An 18925-nucleotide genomic window follows, 5' to 3' on the forward strand; every position below is an offset into this window, starting at 1 on the left:
AGGAGAACAAAATAATTGTTACTCTGGCTCTGATGCGTCACAAAAAAAACCCCACGATAAGATAAAGAGCTGTAATTTGCCCAGGTGATGCTCGGGATGGGGGGGTGGGGGAAGAGCCTGACAATTCCTGACAGTTGAGATGTTCACCTGACTGCTGAAAACTTGTTAATGTTTCTTAACTTTTAAGTTATCTTCATCTCCATACCATTAACACAAATCTTTGATCATCAACTTTATAAATTTGTAGAAATTGTTATATCTGTTAATGTCTGCGTAACATGTATTGGTCAGCATGAGTGTACATAAAACGTGCATGATCATGTGCACTTGTATCCATATTTAACGTGAACATACAGTCGAGTTGGTGTTTCATCGTAAAGGTTTTTGGAGCACATGTCAAACCTCGGTGTTGAATTGGGCAGAAGAATTACACTCATGCTAAGTTACCTACTATGATGGCAGAAACTGAAACTTTTGTACTCAAGAGTCGAAATGATCTAAATTCTATTTGCAACTCAGACTTGGAAAGAGTTCCGTCTGTGATTGTGTTAGTGACAGTTTCTCTGGTTGGCTTGAGACAGTGTAAGCATTTGATGCATCTTCTGTCTCCATTCACACTGACATTGAGTTTCATCAACTGCTGCAAGTTTGTGTCTCCCAGGCGGTATGCCCTGTATTATACGTTTTGATGCCTTCCGTTTCAGGACAAGTACGGCCTCGGCACCAGACTGCAGCGGCAGCGAGCAGGGGCTCCTCTTATTTCCCTCAGCGGATCTACGTAAGTATTGATTAATCTGCATGATGTGAGTGTCATTACTTCTGTTTACCCCTATACAGATCCCGGTTAGTCTGCTCTGTCGTTTGATCATAGCTGGTTTATTTTTCCCTCTCAACCCCATTCTCCTCCTCCCTGTAACCCTTTTAAATTTATAATATACATTTACTGTAATTTATAGTATATTTTATTTATTGCACTGTAGTCCGATCATTTGCGTTCAGTAGGTGGTCCTCAGGGATCTCTAGAGGCTGATCCAGGATCCACATATTCTAGTGTAGGCTGTGGTTAGTCTTTGGGCCTTCTGGTTGTTCATTCTCTCCTTTCAGAGCTGCTGTTTTTTCTCCGCGGCACAGCAGAGGTCACTTTCACGTAGGACAGCTCCCTCTTGAACAGATTTCCTCCAGGTCTAACTATTGAGTGCAAAGTCTTTCCAGTTTTTGGATGTGCTGTTGAATTTCTTCAGACTGATTTTGATGTAACCGTTGAAGTGTTTTCTTTCCCCACCAGGGGCTCACTGACCATCAGCTGGGAGTAAAGGATCTGTTTGGGGAATGACGTGACCTGTCCATCAAAGTTGCTGTTGTTTTCTTGTGGTGGAAATGCTGTTCACATTGGCCTCAAGCCTGGACTGCTACCGCAAAACAACAAATTTCACGACTTACATCGTAATAATAAACCTGATTCTGATTCTGACTTTTGACACCCTTACTAATTAAGAACCTATCAACTCCACTTTAACTATACCCAATGACGTCCTCCAGAGCCTTGTGTGGCAAAGAGTTCCACTGATTCACCACCTTCTGGCTAAAGAAATTCCTCCACATCTCTGTTCTAAGGGACGTCCTTCTACTCTGAGGCTGTGCCCTCTGGTCTTAGACTAACCAACTATAGGAAACATTCTCTCAACATCCATTCTGTCCAGGCATTTCAGACAGATCACACCATAAGAAAGAAGTACATTTATTATCAAAGTATATATATGTCAGTGGGGAAGATTCTGTCCTTAAAACATCAGGTGTGCATCTTCAGGCTCCTGTATCTCCTCTCTTGTAGTAATGAGAAGGGGGCATGTCCTGGCTGGAGAAGGTTCTTCAAGATGGATGCTATCTTCTTGAGGGAATCGCCTCTTGAAGATGTCCTCTATATTGGGGAGGATAGTGATGGAGCTAGCTGAATCTACATCCTTTGCGTTGATGCCTCCATACTGGATGGTGATGCACCCAGTCAGAATGTCCTCCCGGCGCATCTGTAGAAATTTGGTGACACACCAAATCTCAAACTCCTAATGAAGTAGAGCCGCTGGTGTGCCTTCTTCGTGATTGCATCAGTATGTTGGCCCCAGGATAGATCTTCGGAGATGTTGACACACAAGAACTATAGGTTCATAATTAGAACAGCCCCTTCGGCCAATAATGTTGTGCCTAACCAATTAAATTGGTAATCAATGGACAACTAATCTCTGCCTACAATGTCCATATCCTTCCATTTAGCTGCCTATCTAAAGTCCATAAAGTATCTGCCTCTACCACTGTAGCAGGTACTGCATTCCAAGTACCGACCACTCTTCATGTTTAAAAAAAAAAATTGCCCCTTATATTTCCTTTGAAATTACTCCCTCTCACCTTAAATGGATGTCCTCTGGTATTAGACATTTTGATCTTGGGGGTGAAATCTTTATGCCAGTCATAAACCTCTACTAGATTTCCCCTCGGCCTCTGCCGCTCCAGAGAAAACAACCCAAGTTTTCCCAACCTCTTGTTATAGCACTTGCCCTTTAATCCAGGCAGCATCCTGGTGAACCTCTTCTGTACCCTCTCCAGAGCCTCAACATCCGTCCTGTAATTGCATCAATGCATTCCTGCCTTGCAGGTTGAAGGATGGCGAGGACCACAAGGACATTAAGATCGAGCCTGCACAGGCATTGGAAGAGGTAGAGCCGCTGCCTGAGGATTACTACACCAGACCCATTAACCTGCCTGAGGGTAAGAGCTGAACCAGCCTAAGATCGATGCACCACACACTGAACTATTACCTCTGATGGCATGTTGTGAACTAGTGCAGGCAGATTATTGACTTATCACAATTCATTATAAACAAATTCATTAATGTCAGCCTGAAATTATTAACCTGCTCAGTTGAGGAAAAACACCAGAGACACGAAATTACCTCTGAAACGGTTTTTATTCAGAGAGGAGTTCGCAGCCCCACGCACTTCGGGCGTGAGGTAGCCAACTCCCAATTTGTCGGCTTACGAAGGTCATACTTATACCCAAAAGCAGGATACTACATTCACAAATATGGTTACCGATTCAAATTCATCAATTGATTGACTATTGCATAGCTGAGCACGCGAAATACTCGGAATAAGCATAGACGCAAGCGTAATACTCGGAATGGGTATGGACGCAAGCAAAACACTCAAAATAGGTATATAGCTCAAAATACTTTGCCAAATACTTTGTCCTGTGGTTGCAGGTTCCCTTTTCTTTATGGTTGCCACCTGCTGTCTGGAATCTTATCTTAGCTTCTTCCTCAATAACATATCCTCCCACTGGTCCTGTCTATATATTTTGCTACACGTACCCCTTACTGTCTTCACATTCTCACAGTGAACTATTGTTCCAAGAAGAACCAAGTACCAAGAAGTGAATTATTTGTAATAGTCTGTTCCTAACAGCTCTCAACGATGCCATGGTAGTGTAGCACTTAGCACGATGCTGCTACAGGGCGTCAGAGTTTGGAGTGCAATTCTGACCTCATCTGTAAAGAGTTAGTACGTTCCTGCCTGTGGCCCCGTTGGTTTCCTTTGGGTGCGCCAGTTTTCTCTCACAGTCCAAAGGTGTACTGCTAATAGATTAATTGGTCATTGTAAATTGTCCTGTGGCTAGGCTAGGGTTAAGTAGCTGGGTTGCTGGGGGGTGCAGCCCCTTGAACTGGAAGAGCCTGTTCTGTGCTGTCAATCTAAAATAAAATAATTAGCATGCAATGAACAACTCTTAATAAGTGGTGAACTAGTCCATCTGAAGGCATGTTGTGAACTTTGTGTTTTTCAGGCAGACTGGTGACCTCACACGCACTGACCTGGGTTAGACAATTCACTTCATAACTCTTCATTAATTCAAAGTGTGCACCTTATTGTCTTTGCGCAAATACAATGGAAAGATATTGACTCTAGGTTAATACTTTTGAGTAATGAATTCTACGGTTTCCTTTGTATCAATACTCACTCAGACCACCTCTCCAATTCATAACACCAAGATAAAGGATCTCCAGTTGACCAAACAATTGATTATTTTAGGCAGCCATCTGTCTAGATAGGCTTGAACCTGCTAACATGAACATCGGTTTCTCCAACTTCAAGTAATTTCTCTGCCTTCCCCCTTCTCTCTTCTATTCCATATTCTGGTTCCCCTCTCCTTCTCTTCTCACTTCCGATTACTCTCCCCCCCCCCCCCCCGCTCCACCCCACCCACCTTCACCTGGTCTCATCTATCGCCTGTCAGTTTGTGCTCCCACCCTCCCTCTCACCTTCTTAATCTGATTTCTGCCACCTTCCGTTCTGATCCTGATGAAGGGTCTCTGCCTGAAATTCTACTGGGTATTTTTTTATAGACTACCCAATAGTAACAGGGACATCGAGGAGCAGATAGGGAGACAGATTCTGGAAAGGAGTAATAATAACAGGGTTGTTGTGGTTGGGTGATTTTAATTTCCCAAATATTGATTGGCATCTCCATGGAGTGAGGGGTTTATTTGGAGTGGAGTTTGTTAAGCGTGTTCAGGAAGGTTTCTTAACACAATATGTAGATAAGCCTACAAGAGGAGAGGCTGTACTTGATTTGGTATTGGGAAATGAACCTGGTCAGGTGTCGGGTCTCTCAGTAGGAGAGCATCTTGGAGATAGTGATCACAATTCTATCTCCTTTACTACAGCTTTGGAGAGGGATAGGAACAGACAAGTTAGGGAAATGTTTAATTGGAGTAAGGGGAACTATGAGGCTATCAGGCAGAAACTTGGAAGCATAAATTGGAAACATGTTCTCAGGAAAACGTACCGAAGAAATGTGACAAATGTTCAAGGGATATTTGCATGGGGTTCTGAGTAGGTACGTTCCAATGAGACATGGAAAGGATGGTATGGTGCACAAAGGCTGTTGTAAATGTAGTCAAGAAGAAAAGAAGAGCTTATGAAAGGTTCAAAAACCTAGGTAATGATATGAATCTAGAAGATTATAAAGCTAGCAGGAAGGAGCTTAAGAATGAAATTAGGAGAGCCAGAAGGGGCCATGAGAAGGCCTTGGCGGACAGAATTAAGGAAAATCCCAAAGTATGTGAAGAGCAAGAAGATAAGACATGAGAGAATAGGACCAATCAAGTGTGACAGTGGAAAAGTGTGTGTGGAACCGGAGGAAATAGTGGAGGGACTTAATGAATACTTTGCTTCAATATTCACTACGGAAAAGGATCCTGGCGATTGTAGGGATGATTTGCAGTGGACTGAAAAGCTTGAGAATGTAGATATTAAGAAAGAGGATGTGCTGGAGCTTTTGGAAAGCATCAAATTGGGTAAGTCACCAGGACCAGATGAGATGTACCCCAGGCTACTGTGGGAAGCGAGGGAGGAGATTGGTGAGCCTCTGGGAATGATCTTTGCAATGATGATGCAAAGGAGAGGTTCCGGAGGATTGGGGGGTTGCAGATGTTTTTCCCTTATTCAAGAAAGGGAGTAGAGATAGCCCAGGAAATTATAGACCAGTGAGTCTTACTTCAGTGGTTGGTAAGTTGATGGAGAAGATCCTGAGAGGCAGGATTTATGAACATTTGGAGAGGTATAATATGATTAGGAATAGTCAGCATGGCTTTGTCAAGGGCAGGTTGTGCCTTACCAGCCTGATTGAATATTTTGAGGCTGTGACTAAGCACATTGATGAAGCTAGAGCCGTAGATGTAGTGTATATGGATTTTAGCAAGGCATATGACAAGGTACTCCATGCAAGGCTTATTGAGAAAGTAAGGAGGCATGAGATCCAAGGGGACATTGCTTTGTGGATCCAGAACTGGCTTGCGCACAGAAGGCAAAGAGAAGTTGTAGACGGGTCATATTCTGCATGGAGGTCAGTGACCAGTGGTGTGCCTCAGGGATCTGTCTGGGACCCCTGCTCTTTGTGATTTTTATAAGTGACCTGGATGAGGAAGTGGAGGGATGGGTTAATAAATTTGCTGATGACACAAAAGTTGGGGGTGTTGTGGATAGTGTGGAGTGCTATCAGGGGTTACAATGGGACATTGATAGGATGCAAAACTGGGCTGAGAAGTGATAGATGGAATTCAACCCAGATAAGTGTGAGATGGTTCATTTTGGTAGGTCAAATATGATGGCACAATATAAGCATTAATGGTAAGACTCTTGGCCGTGTGGAGGATCAGAGGGATCTTGGGATCCAAGTCCATAGGACACTCAAAGCTGCTATGCGGGTTGCCTCTCTGGTTAAGAAGGCATACGGCACATTGGCCTTCATTAATCGAGGGATTGAGTTTAAGAGCCAAGAGGTATTGTTGCAGCTATATAGTACTCTGGTCAGACCCCACTTGGGGTACTGTGCTCAATTCTGGTCGCTTCACTATTGGAAGGACGTGGAAACCATAGAAAGAGTGCAGAGGAGATTTACAAGGTTGTTGCCTGGATTGGGGAGCATTCCTTATGAGAATAGGTTGAGTGAACTCGGCCTTTTCTCCTTGGAGCGATGGGGGATGAGAGGTGACATGATAGAGGTGTACAAGATAATGAGAGGCATTGATCATGTGGATAGTCAGAGGCTTTTTCCCAGGGCTGAAATGGCTAGCAGGAGAGGGCATAGTTTAAGGTACTGGAGAGTAGGTACAGAGATGTCAGGGTTAAGTTTTTACGCCGAGAGTGGTGAGTGCGTGGAATGGGCTGCCAGAGGCAGAAACAATAGGGTCTTTCCAGAGACTCCTGGATGGGTACATGGAGCTTAGAAAAATACAGGGCTATGGGTAAAGCCTAGGTAATTCTAAAATAGGGACATGTTCAGCACAGCTTTGTGGGCCGAAGGGCCCATGTTTTCTATGAAACGTCGATTGTTTATTCCCCTCATACATGCTCCCTAACCTGCTGAATTCCTCATCTCCGACATCGACAAAATCTCTTGCATTTATCTTAAACATCTTTATCGGTATTTACCTCCAGTACCATCCCTGGCAGAGCAGTCTAGGCCTCCACTGCTGCCTGTAAAGACAAAACTTGCCCTGTAAATCTCCTTTGACACCTACTCTAGTTATGAATTGCTTTAATCCTCCAGTTACTGGCTGTGAGGCCACTGTATTCCCAGCAGTCAGCCAGTTACTTCAGATTTCCTTCTGTTATGTTGATTGATAGAGTTGCAGCATAAAGTGAGGCGTTCTCAAGAGAGCACAGCACAGGAAGATAGCCTGCGTTATTGATTGATAGAGAGCTCTAACATAAAATGGGCACTCTCAAGAGCACAGCACAGGAAGGTAGCCTCTGTTATTGATTAATAGAAAGCTCCAGCATTTATGCAATTCACTCTCAGGAGAGTGCAAGAAGGAAGTTATTCAGTTACTGTGAAGCCAACAGCTGAAGATGCGTTGTATTCAGTGCTGGTCCCACAGCTTTCTGACAGGCAGGAGTTCAAAGTGAACTTTTATCAAAGTACATGTATGTCACCATGTACAATGTACACTTGAGATTGATTTTCATTCACAGTAAGTACAAGAAACACAATAAAATCAATGAAAAAAGTACACACGAAGACTGACAGGCAACCAATGCACCAAAGAAAATAAACTGTGCAAATACAAAAACAGTAATAAATAATTACTATTGGAAACTTGAGCTGTAGAGTCCTTGAAAGTGAGTCCATTGGTTGTGTTCAGTGATCAGTTTATTGTTGAGGTGAGTAGAGTTATCCCCTCTGGTTCAAAAGCCCGATGGTTGAGGGGGTAACAACTGTTCCTGAATCTGGTGATGTGGGTCCTGAGGTTCCTGTACCACCTGCCCGATGGCAGCAGTGAGAAGAGCAAAACCTGGATGATGGGGTCCCTGATGACGATGGTGCTTTGTGGCAGCGCTCCTTGTACATGTGCTCGGTGATGGACAGGGCTGTATCCACCACATTGTGGAGAGTCGCACAGCACAGGATTGATAAAGGATTTGACTTTGAACAATCATTATTGGAGCTGAGGTTGTGTCATAAGAAATCTGTGAGGGTCACCAGCAGCAGTTTGTTTAGTACTGGGGACTGCTGCAGAAGGGTCACATTGAGGTTGGCACGTTGTGGACTAAGGTGTGAAAGCAGAACGTCTGGCGGTAAGCCACGTGGTCACTGGGAGAACGTGCAGTCACAGTGCCTGAGGTCAGGATTGGACCTGGCTCTCTGGGTTGTGGGGCAGCGTCTCTACCAGCTGTCTACAAAATCTTTGATAAATGGGTGCATTGAAACAGTTAATGCAGATTGGCGGCTTGCTCTCAACCCCAGGGGGGGGTTGAGGCTCTGACTGGGTGAGTTAAGAGGTGCCCGCTGTGTCTTGTCTCGCCCTGTGTGATTCCTTTGCTTTTATTCCTGCAGTGACCACCCTTCACCAACGATTGATGCAGCCAGATTTTCAACCCATAAGTGCTTCCCAGTTACATCCAAAGCACAAGCACCTCCTGATAAAGCGCTCACTGCGCTGCCGGGTAAGTCCACAAATACAATCAGTTTGTTTCTTGGTTGGGGGGGGGGATGGAGTGTGTACTGTGAATCCTAGATAGAGAGGATGTCCTCAATTTTCTGCCTCTAATAAAACAAATTGTGCAAAAGAGTAATAGAGGGGTAGTGTTCATGGATCATTCAGAAATCTGATGACGGGGTAGGGAAGGGGTTGCTCCAAGTGGTTGGTGAGTGCTTGTCTCGAGGATCCTGTACCTCCTCCAAGACGGGAGTAATGAGAAGAGGGCATTTATTTAATGATGGATTCCTCCTCCTCGGGGCATTGGCTCTTGAAGATGTCTTCGATGGTGATGTCACTTTAAAGGTGTTACGAACCCCGTAACTGGGTGACTTACCAGCAAAGATAGAGACGTCCGTATTAGTAAAAATACACAAAAATAATATCAATGCAAATATACAGATAATATACGTCGTCAATACTAAAACTAAAAGTGCGGGTATAATAATAATAAGAAATAAGCTCTATCGTTGTCTAGGGGATAATGTATTGTCCGATGGAAATATAAAGTTCACTGCAGTTCACACAAGCTGCCGTCTCTTTTGGTTGTCGCTGTGTTGCAATTGTTAGAGAGAAAGAGAAAGAATGGGAACATTTACCGCTACGGGTTTTGCCAACCCTCCTTTATGATTTTGATCCGTCAGGTGTCTCGTTGTCGTGGCCGTTCAATTGTGGCCTCTCCTTTAGCTAAACCGTTCTTCCGTGGTGAGCCCGCCACCCAGGCAAGGGAGGACGCACACGAGCCCCCAGCAGCTTTCGCTATAAAATGCTGTCACGGGATTTCTAGCGTTTCTGCTGGTGCGTCTGAAGGGGTGTTCCCCAGACCCCTCTTTTATCCTTACTCACGGGGTCTCAGATGTCAATCAGGTTGGGATGATGCAATCCCTCAACCAGACCACTCTGGTTGTCCCCTGAGGGGTTTCAATGTACTCAATGCACAATTCCGTCTCCAAGAGACAATGGCAGTAATCAGTGGTTCCATTCCGCTGATGTCAGGAGACATTCCAAACCTTGTGTATTCTGCGTCTCTCTCTCTCATGATGTGTATCTCTGTCATTTCCTGGGTCCCAGACCCGAAATAATAGCAATCTCTTGCGATTCTCAAAAAGGAGGGGTCGACTTTGTACCCTTTGGCCCCTCAGAGTTGCTCCACCTTCGTAACAAAGGTGCTGGATACTGAGGGGCCTAGACGTGGAGAGGATGTTTCCTATAGTGGGGGAGTCTAGGACCAGAGGACACAGATAGAGTGGATGTGGAGAGGATGTTTCCTATAGTGGGGGAGTCTAGGACCAGAGGACACAGATAGAGTGGATGTGGAGAGGATGTTTCCTATAGTGGGGGAATCTAGGACCAGAGGACACAGATAGAGTGGATGTGGATAGGATGTTTCCTATAGTGGGGGAATCTAGGACCAGAGGACACAGATAGAGTGGATGTGGAGAGGATGTTTCCTATAGTGGGGGAGTCTAGGACCAGAGGGCACAGATAGAGTGGATGTGGAGAGGATGTTTCCTATAGTGGGGGAGTCTAGGACCAGAGGGCACAGATAGAGTGGATGTGGAGAGAATGTTTCCTATAGTGGGGGAGTCTAGGACCAGAGGGCACAGATAGAGTGGATGTGGAGAGAATGTTTCCTATAGTGGGGGAGTCTAGGACCAGAGGGCACAGATAGAGTGGATGTGGATAGGATGTTTCCTATAGTGGGGGAGTCTAGGGCCAGAGGGCACAGATAGAGTGGATGTGGATAGGATGTTTCCTATAGTGGGGGAGTCTAGGGCCAGAGGGCACAGATAGAGTGGATGTGGAAAGGATGTTTCGTATAGTGGGGGAGTCTAAGGCCAGAGGACACAGATAGAGTGGATGTGGAGAGGATGTTTCGTATAGTGGGGGAGTCTAGGACCAGAGGACACAGATAGAGTGGATGTGGAGAAGATGTTTCCTATAGTGGGGGAGTCTAGGACCAGAGGACACAGATAGAGTGGATGTGGAGAGGATGTTTCCTATAGTGGGGGAGTCTAGGACCAGAGGACACAGATAGAGTGGATGTGGAGAGGATGTTTCCTATAGTGGGGGAGTCTAGGACCAGAGGACACAGATAGAGTGGATGTGGAGAGGATGTTTCCTATAGTGGGGGAATCTAGGACCAGAGGACACAGATAGAGTGGATGTGGATAGGATGTTTCCTATAGTGGGGGAATCTAGGACCAGAGGACACAGATAGAGTGGATGTGGAGAGGATGTTTCCTATAGTGGGGGAGTCTAGGACCAGAGGGCACAGATAGAGTGGATGTGGAGAGGATGTTTCCTATAGTGGGGGAGTCTAGGACCAGAGGGCACAGATAGAGTGGATGTGGAGAGAATGTTTCCTATAGTGGGGGAGTCTAGGACCAGAGGGCACAGATAGAGTGGATGTGGAGAGAATGTTTCCTATAGTGGGGGAGTCTAGGACCAGAGGGCACAGATAGAGTGGATGTGGATAGGATGTTTCCTATAGTGGGGGAGTCTAGGGCCAGAGGGCACAGATAGAGTGGATGTGGATAGGATGTTTCCTATAGTGGGGGAGTCTAGGGCCAGAGGGCACAGATAGAGTGGATGTGGAAAGGATGTTTCGTATAGTGGGGGAGTCTAAGGCCAGAGGACACAGATAGAGTGGATGTGGAGAGGATGTTTCGTATAGTGGGGGAGTCTAGGACCAGAGGACACAGATAGAGTGGATGTGGAGAAGATGTTTCCTATAGTGGGGGAGTCTAGGACCAGAGGACACAGATAGAGTGGATGTGGAGAGGATGTTTCCTATAGTGGGGGAGTCTAGGACCAGAGGACACAGATAGAGTGGATGTGGAGAGGATGTTTCCTATAGTGGGGGAGTCTAGGACCAGAGGACACAGATAGAGTGGATGTGGAGAGGATGTTTCCTATAGTGGGGGAGTCTAGGGCCAGAGGACACAGATAGAGTGGATGTGGAGAGGATGTTTCCTATAGTGGGGGAGTCTAGGACCAGAGGACACAGATAGAGTGGATGTGGAGAGGATGTTTCCTATAGTGGGGGAGTCTAGGACCAGAGGACACAGATAGAGTGGATGTGGAGAGGATGTTTCCTGTAGTGGGGGCGTTTAGGACCAGAGGACACAGCCTCAGAAAAGAGGGACGTCCATTTAGAATAGAGATGAGGAGGAGTTTCTTCAGTTTGATGGTGGTGAATCTGGAATTCGTTGCCACATACGGCTGTGGAGGCCAAGTCAATGGATATATTTAAAGTGAAGGTTGATAGGTTCTTAAATAGTCACAGTATCTAAGGTTATGGGGAGAAAGCAGGAGAGTGGGGTTGAGAGGGATGATAAATCAGCCATGATGGAATGGTGAAGCAAACGTGATAGCCCGAATGACCTAAATCTCCTATCTCTTAAGGACTAATATCTTTGGTGTGGCCAGATCTGTCCCACATACATAGAAACATAGAAAAAAGGTGCAGGAGTAGGCCATTCGGCCCTTCGAGCCTGCACCACCATTCAGTATGATCATGGCTGATCATCCATCTCAGAACCCTGTACCTGCTTTCTCTCCATACCCCCGATCCCTTTAGCCACATGGGCCATATCTAACTTCCTCTTAAATATAGCCAATGAACCGGCCTCAACTGTTTCCTGTGGCAGAGAATTCCATGGATTCACCACTCTCTGTGTGAAGAAGTTTTTCCTCATCTCGGTCCTAAAAGGCTTCCCCTTTATCCTTAAACTGTGACCCCTCGTTCTGGACTTCCCCAACATTGGAAACAATCTTCCTGCATCTAGCCTGTCCAATCACTTTAGAATTTTATACGTTTCAATAAGATCCCCAATTGTATATTTTATATTTATATATAATTGTATATTTCAATACAATTATACTTGGAAGTTTAAAAGCCACAATCACACACAACATTTATAAATGTGCTTTCATTCCTAATGCTCCATCTCATAGTGTGGTGGAGATTACACATGTTTGATGCATTGCATCAGGAATCAACTTTATTCACCATACTCATTTCCATGTATTAGGAGTTTGCTGGGGCTACAGGCAGCAACAAAAAACATTCAACAGTTCTAAAGAATTATGTAAAGTTGGAAGGACAGATAGGCCATAGAATATGTTAAAATATATAAAGCACGGCGTGTATTTGCAATGTAAACATATTCTAAAAAGTAGTTTAATGTTTTTACAGTGCAGTGACTTGGGTAACTGTGCTGGATGGGGCTAACTAGAATGTTTGATCAATTAACTGGAGAAAGAAATTTCTAAGATGTGAAGTTTTTATTTTAACAGACCTCTAGCACTTTCCAGAATGGAGCTTTTGACATGGGCAGTTTGCAGGGTGGGTAGTGAATTTTTCCAGCCTGTTTCTTTGTGTCAGACACATAGGAGTCCTGTGGTGATGATAGACTGCAGCCAGTGACCTTTTCTGCTGACCTGTGTGTTCCTGTAGTTTCTGTATATTGTGGGAGGATGGTGTCTATGATCACAGTGTATTACACCTGGATGCTCTGGGGAAAAAGGAATCACCAAACCAGACAGTACTGGTTGATGTGAGGATGCTGACTATGATGACAGTGTAGAATTACACCAGGATGTGATGGGGAAGATGGAATTTTACCAACAGCCACAAGAACTACATACCCACCAAGCAATTGGAATTGGTTTATTCTTGTCAGATGTACCGAGATACAGTGAAAAGCAGAACCAGGCAAAATCATTTGACTTGTGGTTAGCTCCTGCTTTAACTGGAGGCATTTGCTTTCCACTGTTAAATTGGTCTTGTGAAATAAAAGCTGATTCATTAGCTTTGAGTTACTTGGTTTTAAAACTGTAGCCAGTACTGTAAGGTTCTGAATGATTTTTCTATCAGAACAAACTCTTCAATTTTAATTGTCATTCAACCAAACTTGATTTAAATCCTTGTCAAGATACTTTTGGAATGGAGACACCACATTTGAGATTACAACCACTCCCTGAGCAGAAAGAATTTATCTCTTCTGATCCCTTCTAAACTGCATGTCCCTCACCTAAACTTTTCTTATCCCAGAATCAGAATCAGGTTTAACATCATTGGCATAACTTGTGAAATTTGTTGTTTTGTGACAGCAGCATATTGCAATATATTATAAAAAATAAGTTACTTTAAGATATACTGTGTGTGTAAGAATAAATTAAATAGGTAGTGCAAAGAGAGAGCAAAAGAGAAAAAAATAGGTAGTGTACATAGGTTCATTGTCTGATGGTGGAGGGAGAAGAAACTGTTCCTGAAACAAACATCGAGTGAGTGTCTTGAGGCTCCTGTATCTTCTCCATGGTGGTAGCAATGAGAAGAGGGCATGTCCTGGGTGATGGGGTCCGTACTGATGGGCTTTGGAGGCATCATCTTCTGAAGATGTTGGGAAGGCTAGTGCCATGACGGAGGTGGCTGAGTTTACAACTTTTTGCAAATGAGGAAATCTGCAGATGCTGGAAATCCAAGCAACGCACACAAAATGCTGCAGGAACTCAGCAGGCCAGGCGGCATCTAAGGAAAAGAATATTTTTGACTTTTCAGACTGAGACCTTTCATACTGCTGAAGGGTTTCAGCCTGAAACATCGACTATACTCTTTTCCATAGATGATGCCTGGCCTGCTGAGTTCCTCCAGCATTTTGTGTTGCTTCCAACTTTATGCAGCTTTTTTCGATCTTGTGCCTTGGCCCTTCCATACAAGATGGTGATGCAACCAGTTAGAATGCTCTCCATTCTACATCAACAGTAGAATAATGGCTTTCACCAGAAGTATCTCCAACGAGGAGATAGATGTTCCATCGTGATGAAGGTCTCAGCCCAAAATGTCGACTGTTCATTTCCATTCACAGATGACTGCTGAGGTCCTCTAGCATTTTATGTGTGTTTAGGGGTTAGAATTTGAAGATAAGAGGCCAATTATTTAAAATATAGAAATTTCTCCTGGTAGAGGTTGATGAATCTCAAACTCTCTTCTCCAGAGAGAGGTATTTTTCAGCTCCAGCCAGTGATCAGTGATTGGGGTTGACTTCCCGCCGCTGTCTGTAAGGAGTTTGCTCGTTCTCCCCATTGCTGCATAGGTTTCCTCTGGGTGCTCCAGTTTCCTCCTGCAGTCCAAAGACGTACAGGTTAGGGTTAGTCAGTTGTGGATGTGCTATGTTGGCACTGGAAACGTGGAGATACTTAGCCTTCCGTATCAGATGATGATGCTCTCCACAGTATGTCTGTAGAAATTTGAGTGTCTTTGGTGTCATACCAAGTCTCCTCAAACTCCTAATAAATAGTGAAACATTCTGAATGAATTCTTCATCAGAACAGATGTGGGCAGTTTCCAATAAATATCACTTGGCTTCTGTTCAAATTCCCACAACATCAGAGTGAAAAATGAGCGTAGTCTTGTTTCCAGTAGTTGATTTTATTGTGAACAAATGATATTTGTCCCGGAGACACCATAAAGTATAAGAACAGAATTGGGCAACTTGCTCCATTGAATCTGCTCCAACCCCTCTATTATCCCCCTTTATTATCCCTGTTTATTATCCCTCTCAACCCCATTCTCCTGCCTTCCCCCTGTAACCTTTGAGGCTCTCCACCCTCCGCCATAAATATAACAAATGACCTGGCTTCCACAATTAATTCCAGAGATTTTTCACCCTTTGAAGATATTCCTCATCTCTGTTCTAAAGAGACATCCTTCTATTCTGAGTCTGTGCCCTCTGGTCCAAGACTTCCCCATTACAGGAAACATTCTGTCCACATTCACTTTATCCAGGCCTTTCAGTATTCATTAGGCTTCAGTGAGATCCCCCCTCCCCCGTAGTCTTCTAAACTCCAGCGAGTGTCAGCCTAGAGCCATCAAACGCTTCTCATATGTCCACTCTTTCATTCCAGTGTCTTTCTTGTAAAACTCCTCTGGACCCTCTCCAACACCAGCACATTCTTTCTGAGAAAAAGCAGGCCTTTCCTTGCATCCCACCCATGCGCATACACACAGACTGTCCTCCAGTCCCAGGGCAGGCTCTCTGCAGCCTCCACAGACATTGATTGTATTATTAAATTTTAAGGCTCTTATTGTGTACGGAACCAGACAGATCTCTATTTCAACATCATTTAATACAACCAATTTTGGGAAGAAAAATATTTTAAAGCTCAGGCTTGTTAATCTGATTGTTTAGTCGAGAGTGTGATTTCAGATGTGGTTTATTCGGTACGTTTTGGCAAGACATCAGTTTGATTTCTGTTGCTTTCCACCTTTTCCACGCTCTCCACCATGCGTCCCATGGCCTGTGCACCGTAGAAGTGTGAGCACAACCTGAGCAAGCCCGAGTTCAACCCAACGTCGATCAAGTTCAAGATCCAGCTGGTTGCTGTGTAAGTGCATTCTGTCCTTTGACTCAGTGTGGTGGTGTTTGGGAAAAGTTGGCCACTCACCTCAAAGATCAGAGTATAAATTGACAGGTGATGCCGTGTATCACTGATGACTTGCAGTTCCCAATCTCTGCTCCAGTGACCTTATTCTCCTTCAATATTTTCTCCTTTCCTTCCTGCACCATCCCTTTAAACTTCTTTGAACAGTGATCAGCCCGAGATTGTCATACTGGATGGATTCTGGCTCTTTGACCAACTCAGTTCAAGTTCGGGTTCCCAACCTGGGATCCATGGACCCCTTGCTGAATGATACTGATCCATGGCATATGAGAACCCATGCCTCAGAGCAGCTAACATTAATCCTACACTAATCTCATGTTCCATTCAACTCAACCCAATGATTGCGTTCCTCACCTGCAAGCTCACATTTAGACAGTTGATGGGAATCGGTGTTGGTTTAAAGTGGAGACCTCTAGTCCTGGCAGCGTCCTTGTAAACCTTTTTCTAAATGTCCCAATTCTCCTTTTCCGCAGCAACTATGTTCCAGAGGTGCGAATTTTGACCATTCCCAATCTGCGTTACATGAAGGCAAGTATGGTCCCATTTCAGAAGAAAAATTGTTATTGATTTATTATTGTCACATGTACAAAGATGCAGTGAAAAGCTTGTCTTGCACACTGTTTATACAGACCAGATGATTGCACTGAGGTAGAACCAAACAATGCGGGATAAAGTGTAAGAGCTACCAAAAGAATATAGTGCAGGTAAGCGATGAAGTGTAAGATCAGAATGAGGTCGATTGTGAGGCCAAGAGTCCATTTTATTGTACAGAAACAGCAGATACTGGAAATCTGAAACTGAAGTGCAGAAAGGTTTTGAAATCTTCAGCAGGTCAGGCAGAATCCGGAGGGAAAGAATCAGTAAGAGTTCCAGATTGATGGAACTTCATCAGAACCGCAGTCTATTTGCTGAAACATGCTATAATTATAAAACAATTAAAAAAAAATCAATACAATGAAACTTCATTGTTAAACGTTTCAGTATTAAAAATAATTAATATTGAAGTTTTCATTGAATTAATTCGAAAGATCATAATTATTAAAATGTGTTCATTGAGTGCCTTGGTCGAAGTGTTGACCAGTTTTCCCCACCCTGTATCTGATCGGGCAGAGTTGTCGGGGTGGGGTTGAAAGCTGGAGCAGGATGGGAGTATGAGCACGAGTGTTCAAGTGAAGTTATTATTAAAGTACAGATGTCACTATATACTACCCTGACATTCATTTTCTTGCAGGCATTTTTTAGGGGAAATAAACAAAGACAAATATACATAAACAGAGATTGATGAACAACCAATGTGTAAAAGAAGACAGTGTGGAAGTTAAAATAATACAGAGAATGTAAAGAGTCCTTGAAAGTGAGTCTGTAGATCGCAGAATCAGGTCAGATTACTGGTGAGTGAAGGCCATGCCAGTTCAGGAGCCTGATGATTGAAGATAACTGATAACTGTTGGTGTGGGACCTGAGTCTCCTCTACCTCTTTCCTGATGGTAGTAGTGAGAAGGGAGCATGTCTTGGGTAGTGGGGGTCCCTGATGATGGATGCTGCTTTCCTGCGACAGTTTCCTTGTTAATGAATTCAGTGCTGAGGAGGGCTTTTCCTGTGTTGGACTGTATTGCTGTGGACTTTCAGTTCTTGGATTTTGGTGTTTCCACAAAAGGCAGTGATGCAACCAGTCAGGATACTCTACACTGTGCATCTTAGAGGTTTGTCAGAGACTTTAGTGACAGGCTGAATCTTGGCAAACTTCAAAGAAAGTAGAGGTGCTGTTGTAGCATGTTGATGCTGGTACTTGTGTACTGGTTCCAGGACAGATCCCCTCAAGTCATGATGCTAATGAATAAAAAGTTACTGATCCTCTCACCTCTGACCTGCTGGTGAGGACTGGCTAATGGACCTGATGGAGTGTGTAGAGGTAGGGGGAGGTGGTTCAGCTGGTTGGAGAGTCAGATGATTTATATTCTCAATGTTGTCGTTTAAGGAGAGCCAGGTGCTGCTGACACTGACAAACCCCGTGGAGAACCTCACCCACGTAACTCTGCTGCCCTGTGAGGAGTCTGACCCAGATGATGTGTGCAGCACTGCCAAGGTACTCGCTCGCTGCGTGCTCCCACTCTCCCACCCCTCAGTGTGGCCAGACGGCTTCTGGCATCTCTCTACCCTCATTATCAGGCTTCCCGTTCGTACGGATGCTGCACAGCGCTCACTCACCAATGCAGAAGCCAGGATTGTGAAGTTCCCCCAAACCCCCTCCCTTTGCTCCCCTTCAATGCAGATCAATCTCTGGCCTCTCCCTCCATTCTGAATAGGTCACTCTCTGTCACTCTCTTTTCCTCATCTTTCTAGGCCTCACTCTGCCCTCTCTCGGCAGCTTAATTTTCCCCTGCTTCCCTCTAGGCGCCTGGCATTCCCCCTCTCTAGGTAGCTCGCTCTCCGCACCCCAATCCCCTTCCTTCTCGTAGCTTACCCCCTCCATCCCTCCCCACCAAACCTTCCTTCTGGTTTGCGCTGTACCCCCCATCCTCGTTTGCGCTGTGGCATCTGTCATTGAGGATCCCTATCACCCAGGACATGCCCTCTTTTCATCGCTACGTGACCCTCGGTTCACTTGGTGGTGTCAGTTCAGGGAAAGCGATCCCTCGCCCCGCCTAACATGTGAAAGTTACAGTGCAAAACCTACTGTATGTGGACGCTGTGTGTTCTGTTCCCCTGTTACAAATCAGTGCCATGAAATAACAGTGCACATATTGAATTAAACAATTTGGCTTTATAATTCTTAATTTGACTGAAGGGTTAGTAAAGAAAAACAAAAAGAAAACGGTCCATTGTAATGAAACAGTCTAATGTGCACAAGTTAGAGCTGACAGTTTCCCTTCCGCTCACTGGTCCTCCATCGATTTCTCCGGGCTTCTCGACTCCCAGCCCCACTCCGTCCTGCTGTCTACCACTTAT

At 44.6% G+C, this 18925-nt stretch overlaps 1 protein-coding gene across 2 annotated transcripts in view; it reads left to right on the plus strand.

Annotated features, from left to right (window-relative positions):
* dctn4 (dynactin 4) overlaps window positions 1–18925 on the plus strand; it is a 139312-nt gene that overhangs the window by 113236 nt on the left and 7151 nt on the right. For both annotated transcript variants that reach the window (XM_059990668.1, XM_059990667.1), the window contains exons 6-11: window positions 705–778; window positions 2648–2760; window positions 8386–8495; window positions 15846–15919; window positions 16450–16504; window positions 17955–18062. In XM_059990668.1, the coding sequence (XP_059846651.1) occupies window positions 705–778; window positions 2648–2760; window positions 8386–8495; window positions 15846–15919; window positions 16450–16504; window positions 17955–18062 (534 nt within the window). The remainder of the gene's footprint in view (window positions 1–704; window positions 779–2647; window positions 2761–8385; window positions 8496–15845; window positions 15920–16449; window positions 16505–17954; window positions 18063–18925) is intronic.

The sequence above is a fragment of the Hypanus sabinus genome, chromosome 15 (assembly GCF_030144855.1).
Source record: "Hypanus sabinus isolate sHypSab1 chromosome 15, sHypSab1.hap1, whole genome shotgun sequence".
In the NCBI taxonomy this organism is placed as follows: domain Eukaryota; kingdom Metazoa; phylum Chordata; class Chondrichthyes; order Myliobatiformes; family Dasyatidae; genus Hypanus; species Hypanus sabinus.